At 34.9% G+C, this 19,734-nt stretch overlaps 2 protein-coding genes across 2 annotated transcripts; one reads left to right on the forward strand and one right to left on the reverse strand.

The window, feature by feature from the left end:
- The first annotated feature begins 13,896 nt into the window (after positions 1 to 13,896).
- Positions 13,897 to 19,575, forward strand: LOC120211363 (RNA-binding protein Y14-like). Its single transcript, XM_039209910.1, has 4 exons — positions 13,897 to 14,229; positions 15,424 to 15,560; positions 16,005 to 16,156; positions 19,358 to 19,575. Exons 1-4 carry the CDS (start codon positions 13,965 to 13,967, stop codon positions 19,401 to 19,403), a joined length of 600 nt encoding a protein of 199 aa, XP_039065841.1. The 5' UTR covers positions 13,897 to 13,964; the 3' UTR covers positions 19,404 to 19,575.
- Positions 17,088 to 17,846, reverse strand: LOC120211383 (heat shock protein 90-5, chloroplastic-like). The gene has a single exon (XM_039209929.1). It carries the CDS (start codon positions 17,655 to 17,657, stop codon positions 17,103 to 17,105), a length of 555 nt encoding a protein of 184 aa, XP_039065860.1. The 5' UTR covers positions 17,658 to 17,846; the 3' UTR covers positions 17,088 to 17,102.
- Positions 19,576 to 19,734: the final 159 nt, after the last annotated feature.

A 19,734-nucleotide genomic window follows, 5' to 3' on the forward strand; every position in this document is an offset into this window, starting at 1 on the left:
ATCATTTCCATATAAGAAATACCTGGAAAAAAATGATCAAGTTTTTTATCTATAAATGAAGCTCTTGGAAATCGAAGAAGGTTAAAGTTGCATGAACATTCTCGCAAAAAGCCCTCTATTTACTTGCCATATCCCCCCAAGGTTTTGTTGGAAATCATTTGGAATGGGAAGCTCATTGATTATGGAAGAAACATGAAGTATATTATTCCCTGTAGAGCTCTGAAATTGTATTCTGATACAAGTGACATTGTTTATTTAAGAACGTGCTTGTTGTTAGAAAAATAGACGGTTGCAAAACGAGACATTAGCATTGACTGAAAAATATTAAATAAAATAATCAACCAGAATGATAACCGTGTAGTGGTAATTCATTGCTTTAGAAGCGAATTCGTCTCGATGTGTGTAATCGTTACAATTGACGAACAACCCTCCGAGATTAACACTGCTCTCCAAGAATTCATACACCCGAAAACTTGAGTGAACTTGGTGGTATTGCTATTCTCTCAAATCAAATAATACTCAAAAGAGGAGTGTTTCAAAGCAAATATTTGTTTGGGATATATTAAAAGTGAATGAAATTATCTACTATTTATAGGCTAAATAGTTAGGGTAAAATAGTCACTTCCAAATCACAATTTAATTCTATTAAACATAGAATTAAAAGCCTTTAAAAGACAGTTACAAATTGAGCATTACCAACATTCCCCCACTAATGTGAAAGAATTCTTTCGTAAAGATGAGAGGAATGAAGTTAAAACATGAGAAGAGCAATAGCGAGAGTGAACGTATCTTGAACTAGTACATAGTGATGATGAGCAATCATTTTCTTAGATAAGTGAAACTAGTCTTGAATTTTCTAGATAAGGGTAAACTCATAACACACAACTAACCTATTCATCCACCAAAGTCTTCAATGTGTCTACAAGGAGTATATACAAAAGCGTATATATATTTAGCCCTCTTTCCTTAGGATTCTAATAAGTGTACTAGAAAAATGGCCCAACGTTTTTCATAGAAGGTGGCTAATCATTGTCACTTACGTAAGTTATTTTATCAGGTCTATATCAACATAAACCACTCAAAATGAGTTATGAAATAATTAAGAGCTTTTACAATAGCTCAACCTCACAATAGGTAAGGTGAATTTCTTCAAGTTCATTTTTAAATGAACCACCCAAACTCTGGGATAAGAAATCATTAAGAATAAATATTCAACCTCATTATTCGGTGAATTCCATATGTCCTTCTCACTAGGAACTCCCATTCAATATGTCATTCCCACTAGGAACTCCCAAACTCTTAGGTTTGAATTCATTAAGAGTTTAATAAAACTCATCCTCTCAAGTGGTAAGTTCATCTAGTCCTTCGCGATTAGAACTACCCACTAAACTCTGGATTATGAACTTATTAAGAATAGATATTTAGCCAAAATCAGTAAATTCATTAAGACCACCCAAAGCATGGGCTATGAATTTATTAAGAGCAATTAAGCTCATCTTGTGCATTTACATTATTTGTCATAGGGATATGTGGGTAGAAATGTACACTATGAGTCTTTCCAGGGCTTCGTTTGACCACATTGAACTTACATAACTAAGTTGAGTATCCACCATGAATTCCTCAGCCAATGGGCTTTAAACTCATCCCCCTCTACGAACCAAGAACCAATTTCTGACTTTAACCTTTAGTAAGCAGATCAACTAGGTTCCTCTCTCACTTTGATCATCATTTAAGACACCCCCACATTTCTAACATTTTTAGGATAGAAATAAATCAATAAGTCTCATGAACAACGTGTAAACAAATTCTCTTACACATTTACTCATTCATAATTGAGTAAAGTTTGTTATTAGTTTTCACAGTAAAATTATGTTTTAAAAAAAAATCAAATCTTGTTTATACATTATTTTATTCTCAAATGATCATGAAATTACTTATATCTCATTTAGTCCTCCATGACCTTTTCTCATTCAAAAGGAATTTGATTTTTCCTAACTCTTCATAAGAAGTGTTTAGGAAATTATGAATATTATGACAAAGTTTATTGGGAGTTTTAAACTTTTCCTAACAACAGGAAAAATGATCTTAAGTTTAAAACAAGAGATTTCAGCACAAATTCTGAAATAAATTATCTCTTTTCTTTCCTCCACTTAGGAAAATCACTCAAAGAGATTTTTAATAGCTACAACACACTTTTAGTAGCAATAGTGTCTATCATATTTTCATTCATGATATTCAACTTATTAGCCTTAAAGAAACCATCACATATGTTATTTACTATGACTAAGTTTGGTATTTCACTCAACCAAATTATTCTATACTCTTTTAACTTCTGCACTAAGTTTTAAGAGTTTTTATCTTATCATAGTATTTTATAAATTAGAATAGTGAGCATAGTAATGAACAATGCACCAGGTAGGTTTCTATGAAAAAGAAGTGGTGCACTAGGCACGCTTAAGTACCAAGTCTTCACCGAACCAATCCTAGACATGCACTTTCATACTCATCACACTACTTTCCAATAAATTATTTATAGATTTTCTCTTTCTTAAGGCTTCTTAAAGAATTATGCTTGATAATTTTAATCACAATAGTATCTTATTAAGCATATATATTTCGGGCTCACTACTACCTTATTCTTAATCTTAGTAGTTTTTCACTACTTTAGTCTTAACGAGTAGTTTAACTCATTTCACAATATTTCCACTAAGTTTAAAAGACTAACTTAAAGACTCATTTAAACTAATTCATGTATCATTCTAAGCATGAATTATTATGCAATAAGTCTAAATAATCTGACCTCGTAGGTAGAATATAACCCCAAATAGACTTGTTCATTCTCATTATACGTGCAACTTCAATCTTTGCATCATCATCTTTAATCAGCATGACCCCAAAGTCTATCGTGACTGTCACTTCATATGTACCATCTCTTTTGAATCTTCTAAATTCAAATGAAGATAATAATAAATGGTTAGTCTCAAAAATAATTTACTAACAATAATAAAATTAAAATAATCTACTGATAGTAATAAGATTCTTATCTTTAAAATTTTTGTTCATTATCTTTAGTAGATTGTGGAGATCAAATTCGAATTTAACCACTATTCGGTTTGAAGAATCTTCTCGTTCAACATCATCATCTTCATGATTCTCTAAAATTGCAATCATTTTGTTGTCTTTATAAATTTCTCAAAAGAAATTATTAGTACGACAAGATAATTGACATTTATTTTCAACTTATAAATGTTAATTAATGCTCATAGCATTATAATCATGCCACTTCTTGATTATAGCATATAAGTTTCAAAATAATTCATATCAACCGTTTTCATTCCATTCATATGCATTAATCTCATGCATTATTAGGCATTAAAATATAAAGTAGTTTCCTTCATCAAAATAATAAATATGCTTTCGGTTTCTTCACATCAATCATTACAAAGCATTTTCATTGAGACCATCACAACCGAAGAAACCATGAAATGTATTTAATACCATAATTTACAAATATCGTTTTTTTAAACCAAACCTCTTGCATTTGATTTTAATCAAACGTTTCATTATTCATGGTTCTTCACTAATCTCATAAATCATAACAGCTAAATAAATAATTATAAAATGAACAATTTCATAATTATTATAACCACCATTTTATCGTGGAATGATTATAAATAAGCAATTAACCATCATGTTAACGTTTATTGAAACAATAAACGTGTACCGATTTTTTTTCTTTACCACCAAATTGTAATTTCTAACAGTCTGGCTTTAACTAACCATTTAAGATGGTTTTAAACTTCCTTTAAAAAAACCATTTAATAAGAAAGATTTCTTTCATTGCATCCATGAAACATTTTAAAACATATTTACAATTCGATTGTTTTAATGTTTTAACAGCAATTCTATGTGGTCAAACGTTTATCAATTTGCTTTAAAGGATATTATAAAATTCAATTAAAACTAGGAAACGTATACTTAATTTTAAAGGATATAATTTATTACCTTTAATAATAGCATCATTTGTAACTTACGAAATTTTCCAGCCTACCAATGAGACTTCTCATTTGCTTTCAACCATTTTGAAATTCACTTTACGAATATTTCTGAACACCATCAGTATTCTCAACCAAGTTCAACAACTTGGTCATTAGTTGTTCGAATGAGTTTTGCAACAATATTTGGAATTCGCTTCTAAATTGTTAGAAAAATAGACTGCTGCAAAACGAGACGTTAGCACTGATTGAAAATATTAAATAAAATAATCAATCAAAATGATAATCGTGTCGTGGTAATCCACTGCCTTAGAAGCGAATTAGCCCCAATGTGTGTAATCGCTACAATGACGAACAACCTCCGAGATTAACACGGCTCTCCAAGAATTCGTACACCCGAAAACTAGAGTGAACTTGGTGATATTGCTTTTCTCTCAACTCAAACAACACTCAAAGAGATGAGTGTTTCAAAGCAAATAGTGAGGGTAAAATAATCACTTCCAAATCACAATTCAATTTTATTAAACGTAGAATTGAAAGCCTTTAAAAGACAATTACAAATTGAGCATTACCAACATTGTTACTAAATATAATTCCTTCCGAGTTCCATCATGAAATAGTTAACTATATCTCCTATTTGAGGAATACATATTTGAATCTGTCCAGGACGACCTAAAATCTACATATTAAATAAACTGTAAAACGTATACTATAAATACTAATATAATGTCTCCAAACCCATAAATGAACCCGTGATCACTTTGAGCCAACCCTTGCATTTGGGATTGTTTCCGGGCTCAACGATCTTTTACAGGCTCTGGGTTTCTAGTTTCCAAGAGCTAATGTCACTGCTTTTAATTTTGTCCAAATTAATTTCAGTGTGTATTGGAATAGAACCTGAGTTGCAACTGAGTCGAATCGAAACTTGAAACCCTTCCCATGGCGCTGGGTTCCATGTTGGAAATGGACAGACTTAACCCAAAGGACGCTTAAATAATTGAGTTGAGCTGTCGTGTAGGTGATTAGTATTTAGTATAGTACTGCAATAATGATTAACAGGGGCCCGATGGGAAAATATTAATCAACAAAACACATCATTTTTTTGACTATTGGAGTATGCTAACATAAAAATGATTATATTTTTTATTCTTATGTTCCGTTTAATGATTCATATTCGGAGTAATGTGATTGTTGTTAAGGGATCTCTTGATTATACAGTGAACTAAAATTTTCAACAATTAGATTTGTATTCTGCGAATTGTATTGTCGTTAATATTTTCTCTCTCTAGTTTGTAATAGGTCTTCAGATCGTCTCGAAGGAGAAGGTACAATTCGAAGATTATGTTTACTGTGACTTATTTCTCGACACTAGACCACTATGACGTAAACTAATGAAGGACTTGACGATTATGAAAACTGAATTATAAAGTTAATAAATTTTGAAAGACTCTTAAAATGTATTTTACCAAACTTCCTCCCTTCACTCTATAATGTATAGACAGCAACCTTTAAAGAGTTACATACTTCAAAATGTATATTTATGCCGCTCATTGCAACAAATAGGAATCGTACAGTCTCTAGTCATGATTTCTTTTTCAAAAATAAAAGATTCGTTAGCTATAAAACATGAAGACAAATGAATAATTCTACAGAAGGGACCAATATTTCATCAGCTTTAAGTCAAATGAAACTTATTATTATTCTTTTATCAAAAGATTATATCATCACCATTCATGACATGTGACCTTTAATTTATATATGGATCTTGTAAATATATATTCACAGAAAAGGGAGATTAAAGTTAAACAAAAGAATCCTTAAAAAATGGAACATTGAAGAGGAAAAAGAATCTGCCCCTCTTCCATTTATTTTTGGTATATAGAAAAGAAAATAACTCTTGATGGGAAAGTTGCTTTCCTTTTCATTCTTGTTTCTTTATAACATTTTGTTGTGTAAAATTTGGTTTTATAAACAATAACATTAGCGATGGGGCAACGAGTAATAGGGAAAAACAAGGTTTGTTTAAGGTTTCATGTATAGTTTATTCACTTATCAAATCATGGTGGAGCAGCATGGGGACTTTGACCAGTAAAAATAAAATAATTAAAGATGTGAAACTTTTCTCTTTGCTTGCCCACCAATTTATATATTCCTCAGCCTTAATGACGCCTAATGTTTTCATAATTCTATTGCTTCGCTTTGTATCTTTTACCGACTCAAACTTATTATTTAAATTTCGATGAATATCAAGTATAAATATTTTTTTTTTAATTAATTTATCAATATTTGCCGTGATCCTTTCTCCTTAGCTCTTTAATCAAGCACAATGAAGAGTTGGGGGTGAGTCATAATGAGAAAACTTTCTTTACTTTTCTAGTGAAGAGCTCAAATCTCTCTCTGATATTTTAATATAATTTGTTAAAATTACATGGAAAGATCAAATGGGAGAATTGAATGGTAGGAACCGAAAGCATCCATCCAACACGTATGCAAAAGGCAAGGGTGTTTTTACCCTTTCTGTACTTCACTTCAGCATCCTTTTTACTAGTGCCCCCAAAAAACAGCTACCAATTATGATTTTCTTATCGAATTCTGCTAGTACGTAGGGTGGAAGTCGGTGTCTGTCGTGCAATTGTTGATACGTAAAATTAAAATGATAATTTCAAATAATCTCTCTAACAAATAAAAAATGAAGATGAGATAAAAGAATAGAGAATTCTTTACAAATAATTTTATATTTGTATAAATATTATAATATTTTTAAAGTAAAATATAGATTGCATTAGCTATCAACGGCATCATCCAAAACACCGCCAAAAATAATATTTGAACTTTCTTAAGAAAGAAGACAGAGGAATGAGTGGAGGAGATCCACTGTGCGAGAGATTGAGCCGTCTATTAACCGACCGCGAACATGAAGGACATTAATATGCGAGTCCAGGATGTTCAGAGCTTCAACTAAATAAAAACTGGCCACCAAAAGATCAATCCTGCGGTGCAGCATTGTGGTCGTGTTGGTGCCGCCTGAACCAGTACTGATACCCTGACTTATGTGCATGCATGCTTTAAATATCCCCACTCCAAATGTATCATGTCTTGAGGCATGATTGCCAAGTAGGTGAATTATTTTTTCTCAATACTGCAATTTTAATCTTTTCTCTTCAAAAAAGAAAAATAATAATCTTTTTTTGGATAATCAAATTGTATATCATCCAAAGAAAGCAGCAAGCTGCTACAAAGTACAGAAAAACCATCTAGAATAGGCCCCAATCAATACATAACTGTCTATAACACTATCTAGCCTATTCTTGTAATGTCTATGTATCTTGATTCTAACACCTCTTTAATGGTATTTACAGTAGTATCTATCGAACGCATCACTCTCTAAAACATCTGCGATTGCGCTCCTCCCAAATGAAGTAACACAACTAGTCCATGAAAGTTTAATAATGTGCACTAACAGGGATTTGCCTTCAGATTCCTGACCAGCCAGTCAAGCATATGATCCTAACTAGGCCACTGAATTTGTAGCCCTCAGAGTTGCAGTATAGCGTTCCAAACCCCTACAAAAAGACAGTCCATGAAAATGATTCCTCGATTCCAGATTAGTGCCACAAAGTCCACTTGCATCAGTCACCGTAGCAAACCTACAAAGTCTCTCCCTGGTAGGTAACCTATCAAGGATGGCCATCCACGCAATCAAAGAAAACTTAGGGATGTGAGCAGGAAACCAAACAACTTTATGCCAAGCACTTTGCTCTTCCTGCTCCGAATTCTGTTCCAAATCCAACTCCCCCTAATTTGTGACCAGCTACCTAAAGCAGCAAATAAACCTCTGGCTTCCTCTCGCAGATTAACAACTTTCTAGAATCCAGCTAAAGTGGGATTTGTTGTCAACATTCCAGTAATCATCAAGTTAAAGCAATATGCCTTAATCAGGCAACCCATAATGATCCCTCACCGCCAGAATATTTCTAACAAGCATGAAACAGCAGGTTTTTATTCCAACCAATCAAAACTTTTTAGCCCTAAGCCACCTTCAGATTTGATAGAACAATCTGGCACCAACTGACTCTTGCACCACGAACAGGGGAGTCATTACCCTTCCAAAAGTACCTCATGCACATCCTCCGATGTCTGTGTATCACACCCCTTAGCAGAACCCAAATGCCTACTCCAGTAATTAAAGATACTAAAAAGGACAACTTTAATAAGTTGGAGTCTCCCCCAAAGCTCAATTTCCTGCTCGACCACATCTCAATTTATCTCGTCTTTGAACATGCCCAAACCACCGTAGTCTTCCCTCCCTCAATTTTTTCGGATACAGCACCACCCCCAAGGACATCCTAATAGTAGAGTTTGGTGTCATGTCCCACATCGTCCTACCACATACCCATCGAAGCATTTCTGCGGCCTCCATCTTCCTTACGTGATCCTTCTTGATAGCCCAACATTCTGATCCATATAGCAGCGCTGGTCTTATTGTCATTCTATAAAATTTTCCCTTAAGTTTTAGAGGTACCTTCTTGTCACACAAAACTCCAGTAGCAGCCCTCCACTTTAGCAATCCCGCCTTTATACGGTGAGAAACGTCTTCATCTATACCCCCATCTTTACGTATCATAGACCCTAGGTACTTGAAACAATCCTTTGAGGGGAGAACGTGTCCTTCTATGCATATTTCTACATCTTCATCGTTTTGGTTCCCACTGAAGTTTGAACATAAATACTCTGTCTTTTCAATATTGATCCTTAGACCTTTTTCTTCCAAAGCTGATTTCCAAGTAGACAGTCTACTATTCAGCTCAGTTTTAGTTTCAGCCACTAAGACAATGTCGTCAGCGAAAAGCATACACCATGGCACACCGTCTGGTGTCGCACAATGTCGTCCATAATCAAAGTGAAGATGTAAGGGCTAAGAGCCGACCCTTGGTGGAGTCCGATTTCCACCGGGAAAGCCTCGGTGTCACCAACTGTAGTCCTGACATAGGTAGTAGATCTACAGTACATATCACGATTCGCGCGGATATAAGCAGTTGGGATCCCTCTCGTTTCCAATGTCTTCCAGATCGTATCGCGGGGAACGCTATCATACGCCTTCTCAAGGTCAATGAACGCCATGTGAAGATCTCTATTTTTTCCCTATATTTCTCCATAAGTCGTCGAAGTAGATGAATCGCCTCCGTAGTAGACCTGCCTGGCATAAAGCCAAATTGGTTTTCTGAAACCCTAGTAACCTGTCTCAACCTAGCCTCTATCACCCTTTCCCATAGCTTCATGGTATAGCTGAGTAGTTTAATACCTCTGTAGTTTCCACAACGTTGGGGATCACCTTTACTCTTATAGGTTGGTATCACCGTAGACTCTCTCCACTCCTCTGGCATCTTGGCAGTCTCTAGAATAATATTAAAGATGTTGGTCAACCACTTAACTCCCTCTTCTCCTAGGGCCAACCACACAGTGATAGGAATTTGATCTGGACCGACAGCTTTGTCCCTTCCCATCTTTCTAAGAGCCATTTTGACTTCCTCAAACCCAATCTTACTTGTAGGGCAGTCAATGACCGTTGTATGATGGCGGCTGACCCATCAACGGTACTATCTCTACAGGAGGCACTGTCATTAAATAAGCCAAAGAAGTAACTACCCCAAACCCTCTTAATATCATGATCTTTCACTAAGAGGCACCATTGTTGTCCTTAATAAACCTAATGCTACCTATATCCTTTTTCCTATTCTCCCTGGATTTTGCAAGCCTGAAGATGCCGTTTTGACCTTCCTCAGTGTCTAATCTCTTGTACATTTCCTCGTATGCCTTATCCTTTGCTTTAGCCACCTTTTTTGGCTTCCGCTTTGCCTATCTTTGTTTAGCTTTCGATCTCTCATCGTCAGTGCATTGTAACACTCCTTGAAGCAAGTTTGCTTTGTCTTCACCTTAGTTTGGACTTCGTCGTTCCCCACCACGATTCTTTATGTTCCTTGACCTTCCCTCGACAACCCAAGGGTGTTTTTGCCTACCTCTCTGATGGAATCTACCATATTTTTCCATAACAAATCTGCATTTTTTTAGTTTGAAGTTTCAAAACTTGTATTAGACAAAACCTTACTCCTAAAGTCATCAGTTGTGGCTCCATGTAAGTTCTTCCAAAGGATCATAGGTTTACCAAGCTTAGCCCTCCTATGAGTGCTCTGCCCGTGGCGAACGAGGAACACCGAAACCAACAATCTGTGTTGTGACGCGCATGCCTCTTTAGGGAACACCTTACAGTCAGTGCAAGCCCATCGATCCCGATTTCGAACCAGGATGTAGTCGATTTGGGTACAATGTTCACCGCTATGGAACGTAATCAAGTTCACATCTCTCTTGTTAAAGAAGGAGTTTGTGACCACCATATCGTGTGCAATTGCAAATTCAAGCAACGTACGCCCCTCCTCGTTCCTACTACCAAACCCGAAACCCCCATGAACACCGTCATACCCGTCGGTTCCCCTACCTACATGGCCATTGAAGTCTCCCCTATGAAAACCTGCGCATTGGGCCCCTGACTGCTAAAATCTGATCAAACACTGTCGACTGACTTTCATGGGTTAGGGTTAATTCTTATGGCTGAATTTATATATAAGTTGAAAGAAAAAAAAAGTTAATGAAGACAACATCATGTTCTCCTTGGAAAAAGAGAACAGTCTAGCCCATCTGTCAAATCCAATTTCCTACCTGCTTGACTCTTTTGATATCATTAAATTTCTTCTTCTTTAAAAACTTTGGTCATTATTTTCTTCATTTTAGGTCATAACTTAGTTGGTTGGGTGATTCCATGTTTTAATAATAAAATCTATACATATATTCAAACATTGAATTGTTCGCATACTTTTTGTGAATTTATTTTTATTTGAATCTAATCTATAAATTCAATATAAAATATGTAAATATTATTAAAATACTATTTTTAAAAAAAAATAGTAAACTAATATGTTGTAATCATAGCAGAACAACATTTAATTTTATCACTTATATCATTTAATGAGTTCGGTTTAAAATATATTTAATATATAATATTAAATATTTATTTAATTCGATTAATTAATCGATTCATATTGAATTAATCGTTATTTAAATATTAAATAAATTAATTATTTTTGGATTGAATTAATTTTAATGTTTGATCGTTTAATCGAACTAATTCAATTTGATTGATTAAAATCTAGTAGAGAACATCCTACGTCTAACACTAATTGATAGGCAAATGTGATGATGAATCTAAATGTGGAAACACTTTGTACTCCAATATTTTTCACGAGTGTGGCAATCTTGTCCCTGAAGCCATATATTAGAAGTGCTTGTTTCATGGAGGGGGAAAGAGGAAAGAGGAAAGAGGAAAGAGGGAGGGGAATCATGAGCTTGGAATAATTATATATATATTAGAAAGCACGTGCTTACAAAATTCAATCATTCTACCCCAAGTATATATAAGGGAACTATAATTATTTTTAAGCTTCAATGTATTTCTACTTATTTAAAATTAGCTGACCCTTATTCCTATGTGTAATGGGGTAAGGGGAGGTAGGATAGTAGACTGCCCCCAGCGTCAGGTTGAGAGCAACTTCCGTAGGAGACCTCCAAATTATGAATTGCCCTCCGTGAGACTCGATCTCACGACCCCAAGATTAAGAGTCTTATGCTCTACAAACTGAGATGGATGGTCATTTCGTATTTCTACTTATTTAAGGATTTTATATACCTCCATCTCTAAAATAGTAAAGAATCTACTTTCTCCAACTCTTATAATTTATAAACAATAAGAGGAGAATTTGTTAAAAGACTGCTATCTTATCTCATTTGTTGCAGCACTTCGGGTTTGAGAGGTTTTATGTGTGTGGATTCTGAATCATACTTGCTAATAAATTTAATTAATTAAATCTTAAATTCAATTATATTAGTACTATTACATATTAAAGGTTGTTAGTTTGAATATTTAAATTCTTTTTTATTTATAAATGAGGCAATTAAAATTCAAATATTTTTAAGAAGATATCATGATATTAATTTATGACCTAGTCCTTAAATTCTATTAAATTTTCACTGTGATATATAAATTATCATTTTTGTCCCATTTGATCCTCAAATAAAAAAATATATGACACATATTTTCAAAATCTCTAACTAAATTAAGAAACATATATGATTAAACATGTGCGAACTGATCACATATAAATTGTTATAACAACAACAACAACTAGATTAAGGTTTGATTGATAAAAATATAAATTTTCCTCGTTAATTATAGAATTTGATTGTTTTTTTTTCCTTTCTTGTTCCCAACTACTCTATAATACACAAAATAGTTAAGATAGAAGAACTGTAAGTTTAACCATATGGGTTGATGGTAGAGAAAAGTGAGAGATGAAATGAATATATATATCCCAAGGAAGAAAAAGCAAACAAATTCTCCAACACAAAACAGCAAATCATCTTTTTTTTCTCTATACATTTGGCATGTGAAAACATGGATATCAAACTTCAAATTCCCAAACTCTTTCTCCGCCCATTTTATTGCAACTGAGGCACCAAAATCTATGCAGTCTGACTCCCCCCTCCTCTTCTTAATATATCACCATCATTTCACAGCTCAAACTCCAAGGTTTTCCCATCGCCCAGCTTTGGGAGTATCGGATTTCAAAGAGAAAGTCTGTGGGTTACTAACATATCCATGCATGATTTGTATGCGTCGCGGCAAATGGGTTTAAGCAAAAATTTCAATTGCTTTTCTCTCCTCTTTCTACTACTTTCGTTCTTCCTGTTACAGTTAGAATTTTCAAGCTCAAGCCATGGAAGCAGCTTTAAGAAATCAGCTATTTCAGTTTCTTCTCAACGCTTCAATCCGCCTGTTCATGGTGATGGTTTTGAAGCTGGAAACCACAAAGCTAAAGATGGTGGTGGTGCTGATGATGGAGTTTTCGGTGATGAAAAGAGAAAAGTTCATACAGGTCCAAATCCTTTACATAATAGATGATTTAATATATAAAAAAAACTTTATTTCCTTAAAGCTATGTACTTTTCTCTCTTTGTTCATAGGAATTAATTGATGTAATATCAATCCCAGCAATCTTAGAGTGGCAGTTGATTTTTTTTTTGCATTAATTAATATTTTGTGTATATAATTACGCAGGAGAATGGCAAATATCGATGCTCTGTTGGCATTGATGGGTTTGCTGGTGACCGTGAGAGGCAATGTTTGTTACGTTAGGTGGATGTTTTTATCATTTTCAAGGCTGTAAAATTTGATTAATTTGACAATGAAGATGCTATTTTTCTCATTCTCCTTTCATCCTCTTTAAGTCCTAATTTTTAAACCCAAAATCTGTATTTAATTATGTACCAGTACAACGCATTTTTTAAAATAATTTTTATTATAAACTTCCTATCAATTGAATTTAATAATATCATATGAACGAATATTATTATGGAATTTCACTTTCGTATTATCATATTATTCTCGATCAAAAAAATTATTTGATTTTGAATCTTAAAATTCTCGTAATCTTAATCTTATGATTACAAAATAAAAATATTTTATCAAAATTTATTTCCCGAAAGATAAATTAATGAAACTAAAATTTAAGTTTGGAGGCAGTTGTAGAATATAAGCTTAACTCTAAAACTTGTTAAATGAAATAAGAAGAATAATAAAGGCTTTTAAAATTTGGTATTGGGCTTAGATCCAAAGTCGATAAAGAGTTTTAGTGGTATAATTGAAACATAGATAAAAACATAATTATAATTAATAAATTAAGAGTTTAATGATGTAAATTATATAGAATCTAAAGTTTAGTGGTATATGATGTAATTTACCTTAATATAAAACCGGCTTATTCTTTTCTGCTAGGACCCTCGAACGCCCACGAGTTTGAATCAGAGACTCCTACTACTTTATTATACACATTCTAAAAGATCGCTCGTAGAGATCACCCGATGGCGAGCGGTGACGTGGACGCAGTGGATTTTGAACCGGAGGATGACGATCTCATGGACGAGGACGCCGCCGGCGACGCCTCCCCTCAAGCACCGTTGCCCAAGCTCAAGTCCGCCATAACTGGCGCCGCTTCCACCTCTCTTTCTGGCCCTAAGAAGACCAAGGGCCGTGGCTTCCGCGATGAAGACGCTGACCGCAACTCCCGCCTCGCCTCCCGCGACTTCGAGTCTCTCGGCACTGACGGCGACCCCGGTCCCCAGAGATGTTAGTCCCTCCACTAAACCCTAATTTTCTCCCCCTCTTTACTTGTGGTCTCTCCTTTTCTTTAATTTTCTTGGGTTTAATTCTTAATTTTGCGGCCTAGAAAACAAGATCATTACGAGATTGGCTTAATTTTTGCTATATGAAAGTTGCTCAGTTATTTCAGAACAAAATTTGGTCTTATAGTTTTGGTTTAGTGAGTTGAGGCTTGAGCGGGTCTCTGACTATTTTTTTGGTAGTTGGCATATCTTTTCTCCAATAGAATCTTGTTAACTTTGTACAAGTTCTTTATTCGCTAGCAGTTCTAGTAACACTTATTCATAAACTAATGATAAAAAAAACTAATCTTAATGATAAGAAATTTATCATGAAAAGTTGTTTTAGTCTTGAGTTCATGGTATATGAGGTTATTCCAGGATTGGACTTCAAAAATGATTCGTTTTGCGGACTGTTGCAACTTCCTAACCTTTTGAAAGTCCAATTCCTTAACCCAGAACAAGTGTAATAGATGATGCTTCATAAATTTTATGGCCCACAGTTTGTGTTCAACCAACAGAATGTAAGATGTATTTGTCTGCCGATTGGGAATGGTTAAAAATTTCTGAAGTGGATGCATTTCTAAGCTTGGTTACTAGACATAACCGTTTTAAGTTTCTGAGGCGGAAAGTGAAGTTGATTATTGGGACTGAAAATAGGTATTCTATCTTCAATTCTATGCTTAAGCAATCAAGGTTGTTATTGCAAAGTACAAGAGGAGATTGTATTTGGAATGAGAGGAAATTACTGAGAATAGTTTTCCTTTTCCTGCTTTTACAGAAACTTGTTTTAAACTTGTGTGATGCACATGACACAATTCATTGGAAAATATTTAACATCTTATTGTAATTTCCTCTTGATTTCTAAGGGTTATTTATATATTTAACATCTTGGCTGATTGTTGAGGTTTACTTTGTTCCATTACTGAAAGCATAGACACTTTTTAAAACCAATCCATACTCCCTTAGATCTATCCTGCAATTTTTAAGGTTGTGGGCATCCCTTCATTTCCTACATGATGCCAATTTATCTCAAGTTGTATAACATGTAGATAAAAACAATTGTGTCCAAGAATGAAATAAGCTTTTCCTTCATGTTTGTGAACTCTTCTTCTCAGTTCTCAATAGTAATATATTTTTATTCTCATTAATAATTGTGCAGCTATTGAAGGATGGATTATTTTGGTCAGTGGTGTACACGAGGAAGCACAAGAGGATGATTTGCACAATGCATTTGGTGAATTTGGAGAGATTAAGAATTTGCATTTAAATCTTGATCGTCGCACTGGATTTGTCAAGGTAGTTAACATAATAAATTGGTGCTATATTTATGACCATTGTTTTTTGCAATGTTATACTTTTCAAGTTCTCTTTATAGTGGTGGAACTCTTTTGCATTGCTTATTTTCTATATATTCGTGTGTATATACTTGCATTGCTATATTTATGACTATTTAACTGATGTTTAATATTCTCCATTTTTGTGTTTTCTACATGTATTAGAGAATTTTGGCTCAGTTATACTGTAAGATATCAAGCAGTTCTGTGCTTCTAACTACTTCATATTGTTACTTAAAGCTAGCTTGACACATGTCAATGTCTTTATTTCATAGTATTGGACTATTGTTTGAAGATAATGATACAAAGGACTATTCTTTGACGAACTTTTGCCCTCGTTTACAGTGTTTTCCTTAAAGTGTGTATTTTTGTTCAAGTAAAATTTAATGCAAGTGTTTCCAATTAGGGATATGCGTTGATCGAGTATGAAAAGTTTGGAGAAGCGAAAAAGGCCATATCCACAATGGATGGAGCAGAACTTCTAACGCAGACTATCAATGTTGATTGGGCCTTTAGCAATGGACTCGGTGCTGGAGCCTTCAAAAGAAAAAATATGAGGTTTGTCTCTCTTAATGAGCTGCTGCTGCCGAGTGTTATAACCCTAGGAGATTAAAGAAGAAGTATAGACGAAGAATTGAGAGAATTAAGATTAAGGAGAGAAAATAATAGATTCAAGAAACTTAGAATTCATTCAATTAAAGCATACTTTCTCCTCCTCTAGTACATGGTTTATATAATTACAGTGTTCCCATAGTTACCCTACAGCTGGCAGTCCTGGTTGTACTGAGTATAACCACCTGCACAGCTAAGCAAGATGTTTCTTATCCTTAGTGGGCTGTAAAACATGTTAGGTCCAGTCCCAATTTCAAATCCCTAACCCTTTCTCTGATTTCCCCAATTCTTTTGCTCCGATTCTTATCGCTTCTCCTCTGATCATGACAATACCCTCCCCACGAAATGATCCTTGTCCCCAAGGATCAAAATCTGAGAATTGTGTTGGAAGTACAATATAATTGACCACAGTGACATTTTCCAGTCCTAATTTCATCCACTGCATCTGATTGTGCTCCTGCTCCTTACGTTTGTCGAGCATTATAGAACCATAGAACCTTGCTGCCAGCTTCAATCCCTTTCGAAGAGCAAGTGAGGTTTGATGGTAAGACCGAAATTTCAGGTAAATTCTGTCCTCTGTCTTTATACCTCTGTCTGTCAATTTTATTTTAGCAAAAAAATTCAGCCTTGCTTGAGTCTTCTGAAAAAATTTCAGATTCAAAAGTTGTTGTTCAAGTAACTGATTCTTGCTGCTTTCTTTGTTGACTTCCCATATAGTTATGACATTCCCCTTCCCTTGAAAAGCTCTGAGAAAGAGAATTGGGGAAATCAGAGAAAGGGTTAGGGATTTGGAATTGGGACTGGACCTAACATGTTTTACAGCCTACTAAGGATAAGAAACATCTTTTCTTGCAATGCCTGTGCAAGGGCATCTGAGGCATCACCTTTAGTCTCAGCAGTATTTAAATCCAGCATGCCCCTCTTTTTGCAGTGCCTTTGCAAGGGCTTCTAAGGCACTAAGCTTAGTCTCAGCAGTATTTGAATAGAGCAAATCCCTCTCTTTTACCTCATCTTCATCACCAAGTTCTAAATCTTCCTTGCTAATATCAACAAATTTATTTTCTTTAAAGGTCTGCAGATTTTGGATGGCAACCTCGTCGATAGGCTCAATTAAATAGAGAACCTCAATGTCTTTTTGAACCAACTTCTCCAAAAATGGAGCGGTCTTGGCACTTTTCAAGCTGTCAGTTGCCAAGTAATAAATTGCCTTTTGATTCTCACTCATATTTTCAACATATGTATCCAAACTCGTCAATTCCTCTTCACTTTTTGATGTGTAAAACCGAAGTAATGGAGTTATACGTTTGTGATTACCAGTGTCTTCGATGCAGCCCAACTTTAGAAACCTGCCGAAGTTCTCCCAGAATTTTTTGTAATCCTTTTTATTTTCACTTTTAGAAATCTCTTGAATCATGTCAAATGTTTTCCTGACAAGCCTCTTTCTCATAATTCTCACAATTCGACTCTCTTGAAGGGTCTCTCAAGAAACACTAAGGGGAAGATCATTTGAGTCCACAACACCCTTCACAAAGCTCAAGTATCGTGGAAACAGCTCCCCATCAAACTCATCCGAGATAAATACACGCTTCACATACAAATGTATATTCTTTGTTTTAGAATTCGTGACATCCTCATTGTTGAGAGGGCCCATGCCAGGAATGTACAACACACTCCTAAACTTGACCTCACCTTCTGTATATTGGAAGTCAACCGAATTAATCGAAGCATATTTCCACGTCAAAAGACCTTCATTCCTCCAGCTTGTATCATAATAAGTGACGGTTTTATTACTCAATTCTTCTTGAACCTTCATTTGATTTTGAAGTTGCTGTGCAAATTCCAACCTATTCCAATTTTTTGTTCTGTCCATGTAGAGGTTTAGCCCCTCGACATTGAACTCACATTTGATGAATTCATCAACACCACCTGTGAAAACTTGTCTGAATAGTTTGTCATTACTGTCATGATCTGTCCAATGCTGAAACGTTAGCTTTGACATTTTTTCAAACAGTTTATACCCTCTATTGTGAAATATCCTAATATCACTGGCTGTAAACTCATTGATAGAGTCACCATGTGCTGGTTTAGATTTTAGAATTTCGGGTTCATTGTGCTTATATGAAAATTGGGATTCATTCATCCCTGTAACTAACATAGGCTTCTTCCCATCAGTCTTAGGAAGGTTAGGAATATTTACTTGTTCATTCTCTGAAATGGTTTGTTCTTGTTCCTCTGTCCTCCCAGTCAAAATCATCAAAATTTGCTCCACACAACCTTGATTCGTTGTCATCCTTGACTCCAGTTTTCTGATCCGATTATCCTATTCTTCCCACCATTTAGGAGGTTTTGTGCCATCCGTTGCTTGCTTCACCAAGGTTGTAAGTTCTGCAATCTGCTGCTGGATTGAAGAAAGATCAGGAGTTTCGACCATGGTTTGGTATTTTTCTGGGTATAGTAATGAACAAGTTGCCAGGAAGAGTGGCTCTGAATACCAATTGTTATAACCCTAGGAGATTAGAGAAGAAATATAGACGAAGAATTGAGAGAATTAAGATTAAGGAGAGAAAAGAATAGATTCAAGAAGCTTAGAATTCATTCAATTAAAGCATACTTTCTCCTCCTCTAGTACATGGTTTATATAATTACAGTGTTCCCATAGTTACCCTACAGCTGGCAGTCCTGGTTGTACTGAGTATAACCACCTGCACAGCTAAGCAAGATGTTTCTTATCCTTAGTGGGCTGTAAAACATGTTAGGTCCAGTCCCAATTCCAAATCCCTAACCCTTTCTCTGATTTCCCCAATTCTCTTGCTCCGATTCTTATCGCTTCTCCTCTGATCATGACACTGAGTTGGATTAATTGGTAGAATATATCAACAGAGCATGTTAAAACTATGGAACATGATAATCACTGGAATTGAAGCAATCCATATTTGAACTACTTCAGTCTAAGATGACCGAAGCTAGAAATGACCTACCTGAGCACAAACCAGCTTAACTCGATTCAAATGCTAAGCGCCAAACTTGGCCAAACCCCTAAACTTAGCTTGATTGTTTGAAAATTTAGAACTTTTTTAGCTGTCATTTCCTTGTGTAAATGCAAAATGTGTACGGGGTCCTAACAGTACACTTTGTAAAATTCTGTAGATCTGGAAGGACACATCGCTCAAGGAGCCCTCGGAGAAGATACTAATTTGTTGAGCTCCATATTAACAAGAGAAGATGTTGTTCGAAGCTTAATTTACTGAAATTTTGGGTTTGTATTTGTTTTTGGCTGATGAATGGTGCCCCCTCGTACTGTATTTTTTCTTGCTTTTCCACTGCGGCTTTTTAGCTTTTGATATCCAAGTTTAACTTAGAAGTAATGCGTCTCGATAATTGTGATTTTTTTTCTTATTTTTTTTTTGTTTCTAAGATATTATTGAGACTCCCTTTCTATGAGAACCATTAATAGATTCTAGATTATGCAGGTAGTTTGTTGTATTCTAACTGAGCCATCGAAAGATGACCGATTCTAGGAACAA

Source organism: Hibiscus syriacus, unplaced genomic scaffold (genome assembly GCF_006381635.1).
Source record: "Hibiscus syriacus cultivar Baekdansim isolate YM2019G1 unplaced genomic scaffold, ASM638163v2 tig00000715_pilon, whole genome shotgun sequence".
Classification (NCBI taxonomy): domain Eukaryota; kingdom Viridiplantae; phylum Streptophyta; class Magnoliopsida; order Malvales; family Malvaceae; genus Hibiscus; species Hibiscus syriacus.